This window comes from Archocentrus centrarchus, unplaced genomic scaffold, assembly GCF_007364275.1.
Source record: "Archocentrus centrarchus isolate MPI-CPG fArcCen1 unplaced genomic scaffold, fArcCen1 scaffold_54_ctg1, whole genome shotgun sequence".
In the NCBI taxonomy this organism is placed as follows: domain Eukaryota; kingdom Metazoa; phylum Chordata; class Actinopteri; order Cichliformes; family Cichlidae; genus Archocentrus; species Archocentrus centrarchus.
This window is the reverse complement of record NW_022060276.1, coordinates 237,242-255,372: the sequence shown is the minus strand read 5'-3', so window position 1 is coordinate 255,372 and position 18,131 is coordinate 237,242. Positions and strand designations below refer to the sequence as shown.

The 18,131-nt window shown below is 41.4% G+C and overlaps 1 protein-coding gene across 4 annotated transcripts in view; it reads right to left on the bottom strand.

Moving 5' to 3' along the window:
• Positions 1-18,131, bottom strand: part of tmem68 (transmembrane protein 68) — a 54,629-nt gene that overhangs the window by 16,286 nt on the left and 20,212 nt on the right. For 3 of the 4 annotated variants that reach the window (XM_030725389.1, XM_030725387.1, XM_030725388.1), the window contains exons 4-6: positions 9,021-9,120; positions 7,944-8,111; positions 3,324-3,517 (exon numbers count right to left, since the gene is read on the bottom strand). In XM_030725389.1, coding sequence (XP_030581249.1) covers positions 3,324-3,517; positions 7,944-8,111; positions 9,021-9,120 — 462 coding nt within the window. Of the gene's footprint in view, positions 1-3,323; positions 3,518-7,943; positions 8,112-9,020; positions 9,121-9,864; positions 12,951-18,131 lie in introns of those variants that run through there. The other variant, XM_030725390.1, reaches the window with a different exon arrangement.

The window sequence follows — 18,131 nt, the reverse complement described above, 5'->3', positions numbered from 1 at the left end:
ATCCCATTCCTACTAGATTGTTCAAAGAAGTCTTTCCAATTATTGATGCTTCAATCTTAAAAATGATCAATCAGTCTTTATTAGTTGGCTATGTACCACAGACCTTCAAGGTGGCTGTAATTAAACCTCTGCTTAAAAAGCCATCACTTGACCCAGCTGTCTTAGCTAATTATAGGCCAATCTCCAACCTTCCTTTTCTCTCAAAGATTCTTGAAAGAGTAGTTGTAAAACAGCTAACTGATCATCTGCAGAGGAACGGTTTATTTGAAGAGTTTCAGTCAGGTTTCAGAATTCATCACAGTACAGAAACAGCATTAGTGAAGGTTACAAATGATCTTCTTAGAGCCTCTGACAGTGGACTCATCTCTGTACTTGTCCTGTTGGACCTCAGCGCAGCTTTGATACTGTTGACCATAACATTTTATTACAGAGATTAGAGCTTGCTATAGGTATTAAAGGTACTGCACTGCAGTGGTTTGAATCATATTTATCTCATAGACTCCAATTTGTTCATGTAAATGGGGAGTCTTCTTCACACACTAAGGTTAATTATGGAGTTCCACAGGGTTCTGTGCTAGGACCAATTTTATTTACATTATACATGCTTCCCTTAGGCAGTATTATTAGAAAGCACTGCATCAATTTTCATTGTTATGCAGATGATACTCAGCTTTACCTATCAATGAAGCCAGATGACACACATCAATTAATTAAACTGCACGAATGTCTTAAAGACATTAAGGCCTGGATGACCTCTAATTTCCTGCTTCTAAATTCAGATAAAACTGAAATTCTTGTACTCGGCCCCACAAATCTTAGAAACATGGTGTCTAACCAGATACTTACTCTGGATGGCATTACTTTGGCCTCCAGTAACACTGTGAGAAATCTTGGAGTCATTTTTGACCAGGATATGTCCTTCAATTCACATATTAAACAAATATGTAGGACCGCTTTTTTGCATTTGCGCAATATTTCTAAAATTAGAAACATCCTTTCTCAGAGTGATGCTGAAAAGCTCATTCATGCATTTATTACTTCTAGGCTGGATTATTGTAATTCATTATTATCAGGCTGTCCTAAAAGCTCCCTGAAAAGCCTTCAGCTGATCCAAAATGCTGCAGCTAGAGTACTGACAGGGACTAGAAAGAGAGAGCAGATTTCTCCCATATTGGCTTCTCTTCATTGGCTCCCTGTTAAATCTAGAATAGAATTTAAAATTCTTCTCCTCACATACAAGGTCTTGAATAATCAGGCACCATCTTATCTCAAAGACCTCATAGTACCATATCACCCCAACAGAGCACTTCGCTCTCAGACTGCTGGCTTACTTGTGGTTCGTGGGATACTTAAGAGTAGAATGGGAGGCAGAGCCTTCAGCTTTCAGGCCCCTCTTCTGTGGAACCAGCTCCCAGCTTGGATTCGGGAGACAGACACCCTCTCTATTTTTAAGATTAGGCTTAAAACTTTCCTTTATGATAAAGCTTATAGTTAGGGCTGGATCAGGTGACCCTGAACCATCCCTTAGTTATGCTGCTATAGGCCTAGTCTGCTGGGGGGTTCACATAATGCACTGTTTCTCATTCACCTTATTTACTTTGTTAAAACTCCACTCTGCATTTAATCATTAATTGATATTAATCTCTGGCTCTCTTCCACAGCATGTCTTTCTCTCCCCTCAGCCCAACCGGTTGCGGCAGATGACCCCCCCTCCCTGAGCCTGGTTCTGCTGGAGGTTTCTTCCTGTTAAAAGGGAGTTTTTCCTTTCCACTGTCACCAAGTGCTGCTCATAGGGGGTCGTTTTGACTGTTGGGTTTTCTCTGTATTATTGTAGGGTCTTTACCCACAATACAAAGCGCCTTGAGGCGACAGTTTGTTGTGATTTGGCGCTATATAAATAAAATTGAATTGAATTGAATTGAATTGAATAGTGTTGTTCTCCACATTTCCATTGAGTTCTTGATGGAGGCTCTTAGGGTCCTATTGATCTTGTACAGTTCTAGGCATTCCAGGAGCCATGTGTGAGGCATTGAGTCATCAACTTTCTTAAAGTCAATCCAAGCAGTGCACAGGTTGGTCAGTCTGGTATTATTGTCTCAAGTGACTGCTAGTGTTTTGCTCCTCTGGTGTTTCTGCCAATTCCTTTCTTTGCTCCATTCATGTATTGCACCATGTCCCTGTTCATCTTAGCCACTATGATGCCTGACACAAGCTTCCAGGTTGTGCTGAGGCAGGTTACTGCCTGGTAGTTGGATGGGATTGGTCTCTTCTGGGGATCCTCTGGGATCAGGACAGTCCAGCCTTCTGTCAGCTATTCTTGGTGTTTTTCATCCATTGGTTCATTTGTGCTGCCAGGCACTAATGGAGTGCAGCTAGCTTCTTTAGCCAGTAGATTACATAGCACTTTTCTTTTGCCATGGTCCTGGGTCTTTTGCCCAGTGTTTTTGAGTTTTGGTAGCCTTTTGCAGTTTTGAGTTTTCTGTTTTTCCCTTAGCAGGTTCTGTTGTGAGTATTTACTTTTGGGGCTCATGATATTAGTTTGGTTCTGCCTTTGCTAGGTTGTTCTGTGTGCCTTCTTCTCCGTGTTTGTTTATTTTTCAATCTGTGTGTCAAGTTCAAGTGTCTTTGTCTTGGTCTCTGGGTTTTGGTAGTATCTTGTGCAGTGTGTTCAGTTTTGCTTCCCCCGGTCTGATCAGTATGATTCTGTCCGCTTGTTCTTTCCAGCTGTTTCTTATTGTCTCATTACCTGGTTTATATATTCTTTGTGTTTTTGTCAGTTCTTTGTCACATCGTTGTAGTCAGTAGGTCATCTCATGGCGGTGTGTTTGTCTGCTTGTCTGTTCCTATATCTGCCTGAAATTTCTAGATTACCTGTTCAGGATCTGTTCCATGGAGGTTTTTGTCTGGAATTTGCAATTAAGCAATAAAGCCTTTTGAGTTTACATCTGTCTGCCGAGTACTGTGTTTTGGGGCCAAGCTATGCCTGCCACACCGTAGTGTAATTCATTTTTAGAAAAAATTATTTTTAAAAAAATGTTCAGATAACTTGGAGCATATTTTCAAAGGATATTTTCACTGTTTTGTTACCTACACAAATAATGGCAAGAATGACATAACAATTTAGACAGTTATAAAGTTATTTAGGTTTTTATATAGCTTCTAAGTAGTCAACAAAAAAGTATTAAATAATGTGACTTGTATGGGATAGGACAGACTGACCATGAAGAATGGTATTGCTGCAGTCTGCTGATGGTTCAAAAATATTTCAAACCTTTATCACAATTTACTGTAACGTGAGTGAAAATGAAATTGAAACAACACACCACTTGAGAATCAATGGCGACCTGGGCAAAGCCTTTCCGTTTGCCCCAAAGAAGAGGGTAGGTCTCATCACTAAAAAGAGCTTCCCGTACTCCTCCTGGAGAAATTGCCAACAGGTGACCATTCTTGAGAGCCCGCACACACTCCTCCTGAGGACCATGGATCACACTGAACACCTCCAATAGCAATTTGAAACCTGAAGTTACAAGATAGAATAAAAAAGTTAGGAACAGAAGAACAGGGAGAAGGTAGCAAGAAAAAAATAAGATAAAACTGACCAAAAAGTGAGAAAATCAAAGTTGAGTTCATACATTTGGAAACCCATAAATATTAGGTTCAAGGTTCTGAAACTAGTCCTAACTAGGTGACATAAGTAAAAGTAAACCAATGATATACTGAGTGCAAGTTCATCATGGCTGCCATGTGTTCCAAGAATGTGTAATTCCTTTTTTTTTCTTACAAAGTTTATGGTTTATTTTCAGAACCTCCACACTGCTACAAGGAGGTGGTGATCCTCACAAGCACTGTGTTCTGTTGGTCAAAGTTATGACAGTGGTATGACACGTGTCACAGTTTGAGTTGTTTAAGCTGACTACTCCCTCCTCTCAGACTCCTTAGGACATTCCAGCAGATTCCTGACCAGGGACAAGGAATTGATGGTGCAGTCAGGTTAACGGGTACTGCATCTGGCTTGGACACTGCGGCCTCTATGGCTGAAGATTTGGTACACAACTGGAGACCCAGCTCTCATCACCAGTGATGATCCACCACACGAAAGCTGGGTCACTTTGAAAGAAACACTGATGTTTGATCTCGTTGCAAGTTTGAGGTCCATGGTAAAATCTCAGATAAGCAAGTCTAAATGGTCAGAATGGCACTTCCAGCAGTGGAAGCAGCAAAATCACTATAAGGAGGTTCACAAGCACACAAGACAACGCTCTTAAAGGGGCGATGAGCCAAATTTACAGCTGATAGCTTTTCCTGCTGTTTACGCTGTAGCCAGAAATATAACCAAAATAATTTATGTACCTCAGTAAGCTGGGAACAGAGCCCATCGGCTCACCCAAGCAAACCAAAAGGTATTGGCATAAAGAGTCATACGGGCCTCTGTGCAGTTCACTATGATTCCCCTGATGTCTGGATGGGACCTAATACCTATAGCTAAGCACTCAAGTGCAATGTAGAAAAACAGAGGGGGTTGTGGGTTGCCCTGACAGACCTCATGTTATAGGCAGAATCATTAACATTTGTCCCCATGAGTGAGCACTGATGATTTCGGGTTCACATACAGAAGTCCACGAATTTATCCCCAAAGCCAAATCTCTTTAAAGTTGAGAAAAAAAAAAAAGGGTTATTCTATCATATCAAACACCTTGTGGGAATCTAAAGATAATTGCTGCCTCCTCATTATCATGAATACTTTACAGACCCATCCGGGCTGGCTGCCCTACTACTTAGAAATGCTTTGATGGATTCAAGAATCTCAGATAGTGGAAAATCTGCCTCTAAGCTATCTCTGAAAACTGTGTCTAGTCGTGTCAGCGAATTAAAGAAATTGTCAAAATCTTGAATAAAAAATCTGAATAAAATTCATGAAATTGATTGTTTATTTCCTTAAAGTCTGTAAGCATCTGACCTGATTTGGATTTTATTTTGTAGATATTTTGCACATTTAGGCTGTTCCCCCTTAAACTATCCAGCCAACAATTTATGAGGCTTGTCACCCAGTTCAAAGTGCCTATATTTAAGTTTGAGTAATATTGGAAAAATGAATTCTGTAATAGCATGATAACCATGTTACGTGTATATGTATTGCTCATTAAAAATGACTGTGTTACAGAATGCCTGAGAGGAAACTTTCTATAACCTTATGACCTTTATACAGAATGTGGTTCTTTGAAATAACGAAGCGTAAGACAGAGGTGTGACTGGCTGGAGACCTTCCTTTGACCCTCCTGTTTCCATGTTATTGTAAGTCAGTACAGAGAAAGTTGATAGAAGCAAAAGGCTGTACTAATGATATGTGTTTAATTTTAACTATGGTAAGTGCAGAACTGACTTTTATGTGAAACAGACCTTTAAGAGCTGCACTGAAGTAGAACTTTACCAATGTCAGGGTTTCTGTTACTTCCTCTTTGCCTACGCGCCTTCCTGTTTGAGACACGTGTTTGAGGGTGGCTGTAGCTCAGTAGGTAGAGCAGGTCACCTACTGATCGGAAGTTCAGTGGTTCAATTCCTGGCTACTGCAGGCTGCATGCCAATGTATCCTTGGGCAAGATACTTAACCCCAAGTTGCTCTCCGACCGTTCCGTCGGAGTATGAATGTGAGTGAATGTTAGATAATTAAAGCACTTAGCTTAATTAATTAATCATGGAAGTTCTTGTATGAATGGTTGTGCATGGGTAAATGTAAAAACGTGTTGTGTAAGCGCTTTGAGTGCTCAAAACTGAGTAGAAAAGCGCTATATAAGAACTAGTCCATGTGTTTGAGTGTATAAAAAATGGCTGAGGGGAGAGGACACACTCAACTTGTAATGATGTACTTGCTCCTTAATTTTCTTGCAAGAAAATTAAAGATCTTTTCTGGAGACTGATCGAGTAGCCTCTGGTTTTTAATAAGTTTTTGAATTTATCCAACAAGTAACATGCAGCCAACTTGTTCCACCAAGATCGATATCCGTATTTTAATTGAAGAATTTTATCATAATTAGACTGAAGGAGAGAATTCCTGTAAGCCTGGTCAGCCATGAACAACTCCCTCTCAATTTCTTCCAATCTGCTGCGCCGGACCCATTTGTCTCATATTAAATTATCTGTCCCCTAATATAAACTTTCAAAGTTTCCCAAACTACAGAATCATTAACTTCACCATTATTGTCAGTCTCAAGAAAATGGCACATGCACCCTATAATCTATTCCTTAAAGGTAGTCTGTAAGCAGATATGGGTTGAAACACTAAAAATACACCCGTTTAGGAAGCACCAGTTCCAAAGTAATGAAGATGGTGCTGTGGTCCAAAATAATTATGCTGTGGTACTTAAAATGAACAGTAGATATCAGTCTGAAATCAACTAAAAAATAATCAATATGCATATTGTGTAACGGGGAATAGAATGAGTAGTCACAAACAGATGGATGATGTAACCTAGGGCTGCTTGATTATGGAGAAAAAAAAAAAAAAAATTATTTAGGTCAATATTGAAATCACAATTATTTAACACAATTACTCATTGATGTTGTAAATACACAGCATTTTTTGCACTTAAAGAAGCCTCAATACTTTGAAATCTAGTGCAGTGGTTCCCAACCTTTTTTGCGCCACAGACTGGTTTAATGTCAGAAAATATTTTCATGAACCAGCCTGTTGGGTGGTCTCGGGGCTGTGCTGCTTGGGCCCGGCTTTTGTGGGGGGGTTGGGGTCCTGTGGGGTGGTGGTGGGTGGGGAGGCCCTTCCTGGGGTATGGGGAACGCTGAGATGGCTGACTGTGGTTGCCTTTGTCTGGCACGAGATACCCAGATTGGATGCGCGGAACATTCAATCACCTATATGGTGGGCGTGAATCTTCCCCCTGGGGAGGAATCAAAGCTCAAACACAGTTTTCAAGATTGTGTGTTTGTATCTGTGTGTCACACAGTGGTGTGGACATCCCACTCTCAAAAACACATTCATCAGTGCATCCTCCATCTCACAGTGTTCCTGTCTATTAACTAGCCAGCAGTTATTTTATTCACTGAAAACAGTACATTATCGTTGTCTCCTTGCTACATGGCTGTGATGCTGGTTCACTAATTAGACTTGTGTGCTGGATCTTTGCCAGGCCTACGTACGCAGCCAACTGGCATTTATTCTTGTGTGAGCTGCATTATGTGTGTTAATTACCTTGTGGTCATGTGCCAGTGTTTTACCTGCAGTGCCGACAGAAACGAAAAATGCTGGGACGTTTTTCCCTCCTGGGCCCTCCCTCTTTGTGGTCAGTTTGTTTTTGGCTGCAAACATAATTGTCCCTCTAGTTTTGTTGTTGTTTTCATTTTGATTTTGTTTTCTGCGGACTTCATTGAATCTTTTAAAGAACAGCTCAAGACTCATTTGTACTGGCTTGCGTTTAACTAGTGGTTTGTGTGTGTTTTACTGTGAATCACTGTTTCCTTTGATTGTTGTGAAGCACTTTGTGATCTAGAAAGGTGCTTTATAAATAAATTTTACTTAATCACTTACTTATGTTATAATGCATAGATCAACCCTCGAGGTTTAACAACTTAGACCTGATTTAGACTTCTGCGTCGGGTCTTTATGGGGCCTACGTACTGGAAATTCCCTCTGAACCCTACATGGTGACCTACGATGTAAGCTGACGTGCACCTCTCAAGAAATGTAACTACTCGTCAGGTCGATGCAGCCCGCAAGGATTGTGTGTTTGCCATTAAGAAAAAGAGTGTTGTGTTATATCTTTTTTTTTCTTTTGCTGAAAAGGAAAATAAAAACTGAATGCATATCCTTCAAGTAAGGTGACTGCATAATTTTTAATGGTAGTTGCATTCTTTTAAGGGCATCCTGGAGTGTCATGATCACAACTCAGCAATTCTCTGTTCATATTTGTGCATGGGTCAAATAGTCTCAGTACCTGGGATCTTAAAGAGGAAATGGTCAGCTACAGAATGGCAGGTCCGTCCCTTCTGAATGATAACATTAGCCAGGAAGTAGTAGTAGTCGACTGGAATGGCTCCATGATAGTACACTATCAAAGCAGGTCCTTCATCAGGGATCTTCTCCATACCATGAATCTCATAGCCTAGTACACAGGTCAAATAACATTAGGCATAAATAAGTTAGATGAATCTGCATTAAAGGCTGATAAATACTATGCTGTGGTCTTGAAAGTTTGAAAAGAAGGCAACTAGACTCATTATTTGGTTTCTGAAGACATTTCGCCTCTCATCCAAGAGGTTTCTTCAGTTCTAAAATAACAGAGAGTGTCAAGTATTTGGGGCTAGCAAGGGCTACCCCCTTAGAGGTGGTCCTAAGGGTTGGTGACCCACTATTAATCAGGTGAGTTGTCACATGAGCCAAGCTGTGAAACAAGGCATGGGTTATTACCATAACAACGGCCAACGTGAAACACTGCTCCACTCCACTATCAGGCAAGCTATTGAGGGCACAAGTCAAGGTAGGAGTAGAAGTTGAATCACCTGGAAAGGGATCTCAAAATTGGATTGTCAGGGAGATGATAGTTGGTCCATAAAGCCACTATATTGGCTCAACAATGGTCATTCATTGTGGTTAACGGTGAATGTAAATGGCTTCCTTTACTCCTCTTTCAAGTGCTTCTCAGGCCAAAATGTGAACACTGGCATCCTCAAAAGAATGTCCTTTCTCCTTTAAGTGCAGATGTACAGCTGACTCTTGTCCTGTTGAGCTGGCTAACTTATGTTGTGCCATGCATTTGTGGAGTGGTTGTTTGCCCTCTCCTCACTGTACTGCACAGCACACACTACATTGTTTAGCTTGTGTTTGGTTTCTTCATGAAGCAAAAAGTAGTCCAGTTGCCATCTTTTTAAGTATTCAAGACTACCATAACCTAGATGATTGATGCCCTATGTACATTACTGGCTTTAACCAAATGGAGGCTATTACTTATAGTTGGGGTAGTAGTGTACTGGACTGCATTGTGTCAACAAAAATGAGGGGCTTGGTGTCTTACCATGCCATATAGCTCCATGTCCATCCCACAGAGTAGCTAGCGTCTTTCTGGCTCCATCCCACAGGTTGTTACAGTAAGCTTCCTTCAGCTGATTCTTCCTCTGGTAGAAGGAATAAATCAAGATAACTTTCATACTAGGTCACTATACTATTTCAAAACCTTTGACAATTGCCATTGTATTGCTAATTGATTGACATGTCCTATTTAATAGTATGCTGTAAAATACCAAACTGTTACTGACTCATACAAATACTAAAAATCATCTGAGCTGTTGATCAATTTTACCATACACACATAAAGCACGTACTGGTATAATGATAGGGTTTGAGTAGGGATGTGCGCGACTAGTCGACTAGACAACTAATCGTCGCTATTGCCGCCAGTCGGTACCAGACGTACTAGTCGATTAGCCTATTATTACGATTTTAATTGATACTCAGTGCCAGTAAATGTTTGTCCACCTGCCACAGATGGAGCTGCAGCCCTGACATCATTATATAAAAATGCCAAAACTCTGTTAATCTTTGCCTGATACTTTGTTATTTTTCAAGTTTTACAACATAACCTGAAGCGCACCTCCAGAGAAACACCCTTCCTTTCCTGTGTTTATGACTACTTTCCCCAAGTTTGTACAAAGAAGTGAAAAAAAACTAGAAACAACAAAAACAAATGTGTTTGCACCTTAAAAAACTGACCACAGCAAAGAGCCAGGAGGGGAAAAAGTCCCAGCATTTTATGTTTGTTGGCTGGCACCGCATGTAAAACACCGGGACATGAGCAAAAGGTAATTAAAACACGCAAGGCAAATGCATAAAGCATAAACGTTGCAGCATCGGCCACTTACATAGGTTATGTCCTAGCTCTGCAAAGATGCAGCACTGAAGTCTCAATCAGGGGTAAGCTGGAGCAGGAGGCTGGGGGAGAGGGAGGTCCGGGCTCCACTGCTCAGGATGCCGCCTCCGAGACCCAGCCCCGGATAAGCGGAAGAAAATGGATGGATGTTTGTATTTTATTGTTTTGATGCATGTCATGAACTATAGAGCAACAAGCACTGCTCACAATGAGCCACACTTTTAAGTCACAATTTTTTCATTTTTCGGATGTTATTTTCTCATATTCAATGTGCGCTTTCATTTATTTAACATCAATTGATTTTAAGTTTTGTGTCTTTGATGTTTGACGTGTAACGTGCAGCGTTCATAATGTGCAATGTGCTGTGCCACCCAGTTAAGCAGCATTTAAAGTGTGATTCAACATAGAAGAATGTGATTAATGGTTTCAGATGCCTTTGTTTAGGCAGTTTTTAACATTAAACAGGCATAATATTTAATTTGATATCTGAGAGTTTCTTAGTTTTGGACTAGTCAGTCAGTCTAATGTTTTTCCCTTGTTTAGTTGACTAACAACTGCAGCTCAGGAGGTAGAGCAGGTCACCTACTGATCAGAAGGTCAGCAGTTTGATTCCTGGCTACACCAGGCTGCATGCCAATGTATCCTGGGCAAGATACTTAACCCCAAGTTGCTCTCCGACACAAGCACTGGAGTGTGAATGTGTGTGAATGTTAGATAATAAAAGCACTTAGTTAGTCCATGTGTTTGAGTGTATAAAGTTAGTTAATCATGGAAGTGCTTGTATGAATGGGCGTGAATGGGGGTAAATGTAAACACGTATAAGCGCTTTGAGTGCTCAGACACAGCAGAAAAGCACTATATAAGAACTAGTCCGTTTACTATTTACATAACAAATTAGTTGCTGTTCCTGGCAACTAATTTGTTCCTAGCCCTAGGTTTGAGGATTCATCTCCGTCCAAGATACATGGAGAAGAGGAGAAGATATGTTAAAGTGCTAGCGACACATTTAAAGTAGTATAAAGAACATTTCTATTGCTCGAATGACACATTTTGTTTGTGGTTTTTATGTTGACCCTGATGAAGGCCACAAGTGTTGGCGGAACTTTAAGCTCTTCAAAATGTGAAAATATGAAATGTGCAATGCTAGTCATTAATAAGAAAAAAAAAGCACCTTTCTGATGGTAAAATCTGTGACACTCCTAGCTTCACCTCAGTACAGAAAATGAAGGTTCTTTTTCTAACTTCGCTCGGTGCGTGACCAACTATGGAAGCTCCAATGACACCACGTCTGTCTGCGACAGACCTGTCAAGCCATGCTCAGGGCCCCGCCCCTCATACTACTACGGCTGACCAGCTCCTCCCTACTCATTCTTGCTTTCTTCCCGTGAGAAACTACATCGAGCTCCCTCAAGCGCATCCAGGCTAGCTTGGTTAGCTGTTAAACAGTTCTCAGGCGTCCCGTAGAGGAGTACGTCGCAGAACACAGTTTTCCAGTTTTCAGTCTGGATTGTGCTGAGTAAGTCCTTCGAAAGAAGTGTACTTGTAATTATAAATCTTGGACAGCGACCGCATCGTGGCGAGCTGTCTACAGCGGTTGCCTGGTTTTTAGTTAGCGGGGTAGCCGTTATGTGTGTAACTTGTGCTAACATGTTACGGTGAGCTTTTCAGTGTCCGGCTAGCATTATCTTGTTAGCAGGCCACTACTGTGTTACGTCTGGCTAGCATTAATTTGCTAACAAATCCCAAACAGTGTTAGGTTTCAGTTAGCATTAATTTGTTAGCTGAGTTCAGTTAACGTGTCACGTAGAGCTGACTCTCATGGCGACTAGCTCGGACTTAACCCCGCTGCTAGCACCATCTCCAAACAGGCTGCATCCCGCCCATGCCCCGCGTCATGTGGTGCCTCCATTTCAGGCAGGGACCCTCATTTGATGTGCATAGCTTGCATGGGTGCTAAGCATGCCCAGACTTCTCTGGCGGACCCACAAGGTTGCTCACACTGCGCCTTGATGCCAGAGAAAATCCTGGAAAGGAGGCTGCGAGTAGCAGTGGCTAACAGCCAGGACCCCCTGCCTGTCAGCCAACAATGCTACAATTTATATCCATCAGCCACCAGCCACAACGACATGATGGAGGAAGTGTCCCCGGTTATGCCCCAGTTGTTCAAGGAGATTCTTGACCAAAACGAGGGTGAACCGGATGGCGAGGACGCAGATGGTGATGCCAACTCCGACGACCTCAGCGTAGAGGACATGGAGGAAAAGGAGGATGACTCCACCTTCCCTGCCCAGCAGTCCAGGCGCCCAAGTGGGGCTGAAGTTGTACTCCCAGTAGACAGCAACTTTTATGAGGTTTGCAAACGGGCTGCTGCCAACCTGGGCATCCCATGGCCAGCAGCCCAGGAGGCTGAAGGGGCAGAACGCGACCTGTATGATGGCAAGAGGCTCCCTCCAGCCTACCACCTGCAAAGCAGCTTCTGCCAGCAGTGCCTGCTTGCATGAAAGAAATGAGTCACTATTGGTCTAGCCCTTTTAAGAGCAAGCTTCCTACCCAAGGCTGCTCTAAGCTGGAGATGGGTGAGCTGGGGCTGACCGGACCCCCAGCAATGCAGCCTTCAGTGGCTTATCACCTTCACCCTAACCGCAGGTCAGTTTCAGCTTCTTCTAATATTTCTCTGCCCAGTAAGCCTCACTGCATCCATCTATCAAAGGATGTACAAATATGGAGCACAGTCAGTGTGTTCCCTTAATGTGGTTACACTGCTGTCAGCTTATCAGGCAGAGATTTTAGAGGACATGGACCATCAACTGGACACGGGGTCTCCGAACCCGGCCCTCTGGGATGAGATTTGTGTAGTCAACAATCTCATCCTAGGCTCCTCCAATGGAGCAGTCCAAGGTTGTGGGCGTGTAATGTGCCTTGCAGTCTCAGGTGAGAGAGCTTTATGGCTAAACCTGTCAGGCTGGGGAGGTCCTCAGAAGGCCAAAGTCATGGACGCAGCCTATGACCCAACCAAGGGCCTCTTTGGCCAAGCCTTGGAGAAAATGAGAGAGACAAGCACTTGCAGAAAGCAGGAGGGAGAACCTTTCAATTCAATTCAATTCAATTCAATTCAATTCAATTTTATTTATATAGCGCCAAATCACAACAAACTGTCGCCTCAAGGCGCTTTGTATTGTGGGTAAAGACCCTACAATAATACAGAGAAAACCCAACAGTCAAAACGACCCCCTATGAGCAAGCACTTGGCGACAGTGGAAAGGAAAAACTTCCTTTTAACAGGAAGAAACCTCCAGCAGAACCAGGCTCAGGGAGGGGCAGTCATCTGCCGCGACCGGTTGGGCTGAGGGGAGAGAAAGACATGCTGTGGAAGAGAGCCAGAGATTAATATCAATTAATGATTAAATGCAGAGTGGAGTATAAACAAAGTAAATAAGGTGAATGAGAAACAGTGCATTATGTGAACCCCCCAGCAGACTAGGCATATAGCAGCATAACTAAGGGATGGTTCAGGGTCACCTGATCCAGCCTAACTATAAGCTTTGTCATAAAGGAAAGTTTTAAGCCTAATCTTAAAAATAGAGAGGGTGTCTGTCTCCTGAATCCAAGCTGGAAGCTGGTTCCACAGAAGAGGGGCCTGAAAGCTGAAGGCTCTGCCTCCCATTCTACTCTTAAGTATCCTAGGAACCACAAGTAAGCCAGCAGTCTGAGAGCGAAGTGCTCTATTGGGGTGATATGGTACTATGAGGTCTTTGAGATAAGATGGGCCTGATTATTCAAGACCTTGTATGTGAGGAGAAGAATTTTAAATTCTATTCTAGATTTAACAGGGAGCCAATGAAGAGAAGCCAATATGGGAGAAATCTGCTCTCTCTTTCTAGTCCCTGTCAGTACTCTAGCTGCAGCATTTTGGATCAGCTGAAGGCTTTCAGGGAGCTTAGGACAGCCTGATAATAATGAATTACAATAGTCCAGCCTAGAAGTATAAATGCATGAATGAGCTTTTCAGCATCACTCTGAGAAAGGATGTTTCTAATTTAGAAATATTGCGCAAATGCAAAAAAGCGGTCCTACATATTTGTTTAATATGTGCATTGAAGGACATATCCTGGTCAAAAATGACTCCAAGATTTCTCACAGTGTTACTGGAGGCCAAAGTAATGCCATCCAGAGTAAGTATCTGGTTAGTCACCATGTTTCTAAGATTTGTGGGCCGAGAACAAGAATTTCAGTTTTATCTGGATTTAGAAGCAGGAAATTAGAGGTCATCCAGGCCTTAATGTCTTTAAGACATTCCTGCAGTTTAACTAATTGATGTGTGTCATCTGGCTTCATTGATAGGTAAAGCTGAGTATCATCTGCATAACAATGAAAATAATGAAATTGATGCAGTGCTTTCTAATAATACTGTCTAAGGGAAGCATGTATAATGTAAATAAAATTGGTCCTAGCACAGAACCCTGTGGAACTCCATAATTAACCTTAGTGTGTGAAGAAGACTCCCCATTTACATGAACAAATTGGAGTCTATGAGATAAATACGATTCAAACCACTGCAGTGCAGTACCTTTAATACCTATAGCAAGCTCTAATCTCTGTAATAAAATGTTATGGTCAACAGTATCAAAAGCTGCACTGAGGTCCAACAGGACAAGTACAGAGATGAGTCCACTGTCAGAGGCTCTAAGAAGATCATTTGTAACCTTCACTAATGCTGTTTCTGTACTGTGATGAATTCTGAAACCTGACTGAAACTCTTCAAATAAACCGTTCCTCTGCAGATGATCAGTTAGCTGTTTTACAACTACTCTTTCAAGAGTCTTTGAGAGAAAAGGAAGGTTGGAGATTGGCCTATAATTAGCTAAGACAGCTGGGTCAAGTGATGGCTTTTTAAGTAGAGGTTTAATTACAGCCACCTTGAAGGCCTGTGGTACACAGCCAACTAATAAAGACTGATTGATCATTTTTAAGATTGAAGCATCAATAATTGGAAAGACTTCTTTTAACAGTCTAGTAGGAATGGGATCTAACAAACATGTTGCTGGTTTGGAGGAAGAAACTATTGAAGTTAACTCTGAAAGATCAACTGGAGCAAAAGAGTCTAAACAAATACCAGCAGTGCTGAAAGCAGCCGAACATGAAGAATAATCTTTGAGATGGTTATGAATAATTTTTTCTCTAATGTCTAAAATTTTATTTGTAAAGAATCCATGAAGTCACTACTAGTTAACGTGAAAGGAATACTCGGCTCTACAGAGCTCTGACTCTTTGTCAGCCTGGCTACAGTGCTGAAAACAAACCTGGGGTTGTTCTTATTTTCTTCAATTAATGATGAATAGTAAGATGTCCTAGCTTTACGGAGGGCTTTTTTATAGAGCAACAAACTCTTTTCCAGGCTAAATGCGCATCTTCTAATTTAGTGAGACGCCATTCCCTCTCAAGCTTTCGGGTTATCTGCTTTAAGCTGTGCGTTTGTGAATTATACCACGGAGTCAGGCACTTCTGATTTGAAGCTTTGCTTTTCAGAGGAGCCACAGTATCCAAAGTTATACGCAGTGAGGATGTAAAACTATTGACAAGATAATCGACCTCACTGGGAGCAGAGTTTAGGTAGCTGCTCTGCACTGTGTTGGCACATGGCACTGAAGAGCATAACAATGAAGGAATTAGATCCTTAAACTTAGTTACAGCACTTTCAGAAAGACTTCTACTGTAATAAAACTTATTCCCCACTGCTGTGTAATCCATTAAAGTAAATGTAAATGTTACTAAGAAATGATCAGACAGGAGGGGGCTTTCAGGGAATACTGTTAGGTCTTCAGTTTCTATGCCATATGTTAGGACAAGATCCAGAGTATGATTAAAGTGGTGGGTGGGCTCCTTTACATTTTGAGAGAAGCCAATTGAATCTAACAATAGATTAATGCAGTGTTGAGGCTGTCATTCTCAGCATCTACATGGATGTTGAAATCTCCCACTATAATTATTTATCTGAACTGAGCACTAAATCAGATAAAAAGTCTGAGAAATCAGACAGAAACTCTGAGTAGGGACCAGGTGGACGATAGATAATAACAAATAAAACAGCTTTTTGATTTTCCCAATTAGGATGGACAAGACTAAGAGTCAGGCTTTCAAAAGAATGAAAACTTTGTCTGGGAAAAGCCTGGAAAAAGAGTTTGTTGCTCTATTAAAAAAGCCCTCCGTAAAGCTAGGACATCTTACTATTCATCATTAATTGAAGAAAATAAGAACAACCCCAGGTTTGTTTTCAGCACTGTAGCCAGGCTGACAAAGAGTCAGAGCTCTGTAGAGCCGAGTATTCCTTTCACTTTAACTAGTAGTGACTTCATGGATTTCTTTACAAATAAAATTTTAGACATTCGAGAAAAAATTATTCATAACCATCTCAAAGATTATTCTTCATGTTCGGCTGCTTTCAGCACTGCTGGTATTTGTTTAGACTCTTTGGCTCCAGTTGATCTTTCAGAGTTAACTTCAATAGTTTCTTCCTCCTAACCAGCAACATGTTTATTAGATCCCATTCCTACTAGACTGTTCAAAGAAGTCTTTCCAATTATTGATGCTTCAATCTTAAAAATGATCAATCAGTCTTTATTAGTTGGCTATGTACCACAGACCTTCAAGGTGGCTGTAATTAAACCTCTGCTTAAAAAGCCATCACTTGACCCAGTTGTCTTAGCTAATTATAGGCCAATCTCCAACCTTCCTTTTCTCTCAAAGACTCTTGAAAGAGTAGTTGTAAAACAGCTAACTGATCATCTGCAGAGGAACGGTTTATTTGAAGAGTTTCAGTCAGGTTTCAGAATTCATCACAGTACAGAAACAGCATTAGTGAAGGTTACAAATGATCTTCTTACAGCCTCTGACAGTGGACTCATCTCTGTTCTTGTCCTGTTGGACCTCAGTGCAGCTTTTGATACTGTTGACCATAACATTTTATTACAGAGATTAGAGCTTGCTATAGGTATTAAAGGTACTGCGCTGCAGTGGTTTGAATCATATTTATCTCATAGACTCCAATTTGTTCATGTAAATGGGGAGTCTTCTTCACACACTAAGGTTAATTATGGAGTTCCACAGGGTTCTGTGCTAGGACCAATTTTATTTACATTATACATGCTTCCCTTAGGCAGTATTATTAGAAAGCACTGCATCAATTTTCATTGTTATGCAGATGATACTCAGCTTTACCTATCAATGAAGCCAGATGACACACATCAATTAGTTAAACTGCAGGAATGTCTTAAAGACATTAAGGCCTGGATGACCTCTAATTTCCTGCTTCTAAATTCAGATAAAACTGAAATTCTTGTTCTCGGCCCCACAAATCTTAGAAACATGGTGTCTAACCAGATACTTACTCTGGATGGCATTACTTTGGCCTCCAGTAAACACTGTGAGAAATCTTGGAGTCATTTTTGACCAGGATATGTCCTTCAATGCACATATTAAACAAATATGTAGGACCGCTTTTTTGCATTTGCGCAATATTTCTAAAATTAGAAACATCCTTTCTCAGAGTGATGCTGAAAAGCTCATTCATGCATTTATTACTTCTAGGGTGGACTATTGTAATTCATTATTATCAGGCTGTCCTAAAAGCTTCCTGAAAAGCCTTCAGCTGATCCAAAATGCTGCAGCTAGAGTACTGACAGGGACTAGAAAGAGAGAGCATATTTCTCCCATATTGGCTTCTCTTCATTGGCTCCCTGTTAAATCTAGAATAGAATTTAAAATCCTTCTCCTCACATACAAGGTCTTGAATAATCAGGCACCATCTTATCTCAAAGACCCCATAGTACCATATCACCCCAACAGAGCACTTCGCTCTCAGACTGCTGGCTTACTTGTGGTTCCTAGGATACTTAAGAGTAGAATGGGAGGCAGAGCCTTCAGCTTTCAGGCGCCTCTTCTGTGGAACCAGCTTCCAGCTTGGATTCGGGAGACAGACACCCTCTCTATTTTTAAGATTAGGCTTAAAACTTTCCTTTATGATAAAGCTTATAGTTAGGGCTGGATCAGGTGACCCTGAACCATCCCTTAGTTATGCTGCTATAGGCCTAGTCTGCTGGGGGGTTCACATAATGCACTGTTTCTCATTCACCTTATTTACTTTGTTTATACTCCACTCTGCATTTAATCATTAATTGATATTAATCTCTGGCTCTCTTCCACAGCATGTCTTTCTCTCCCCTCAGCCCACCCGGTCGCGGCAGATGACTGCCCCTCCCTGAG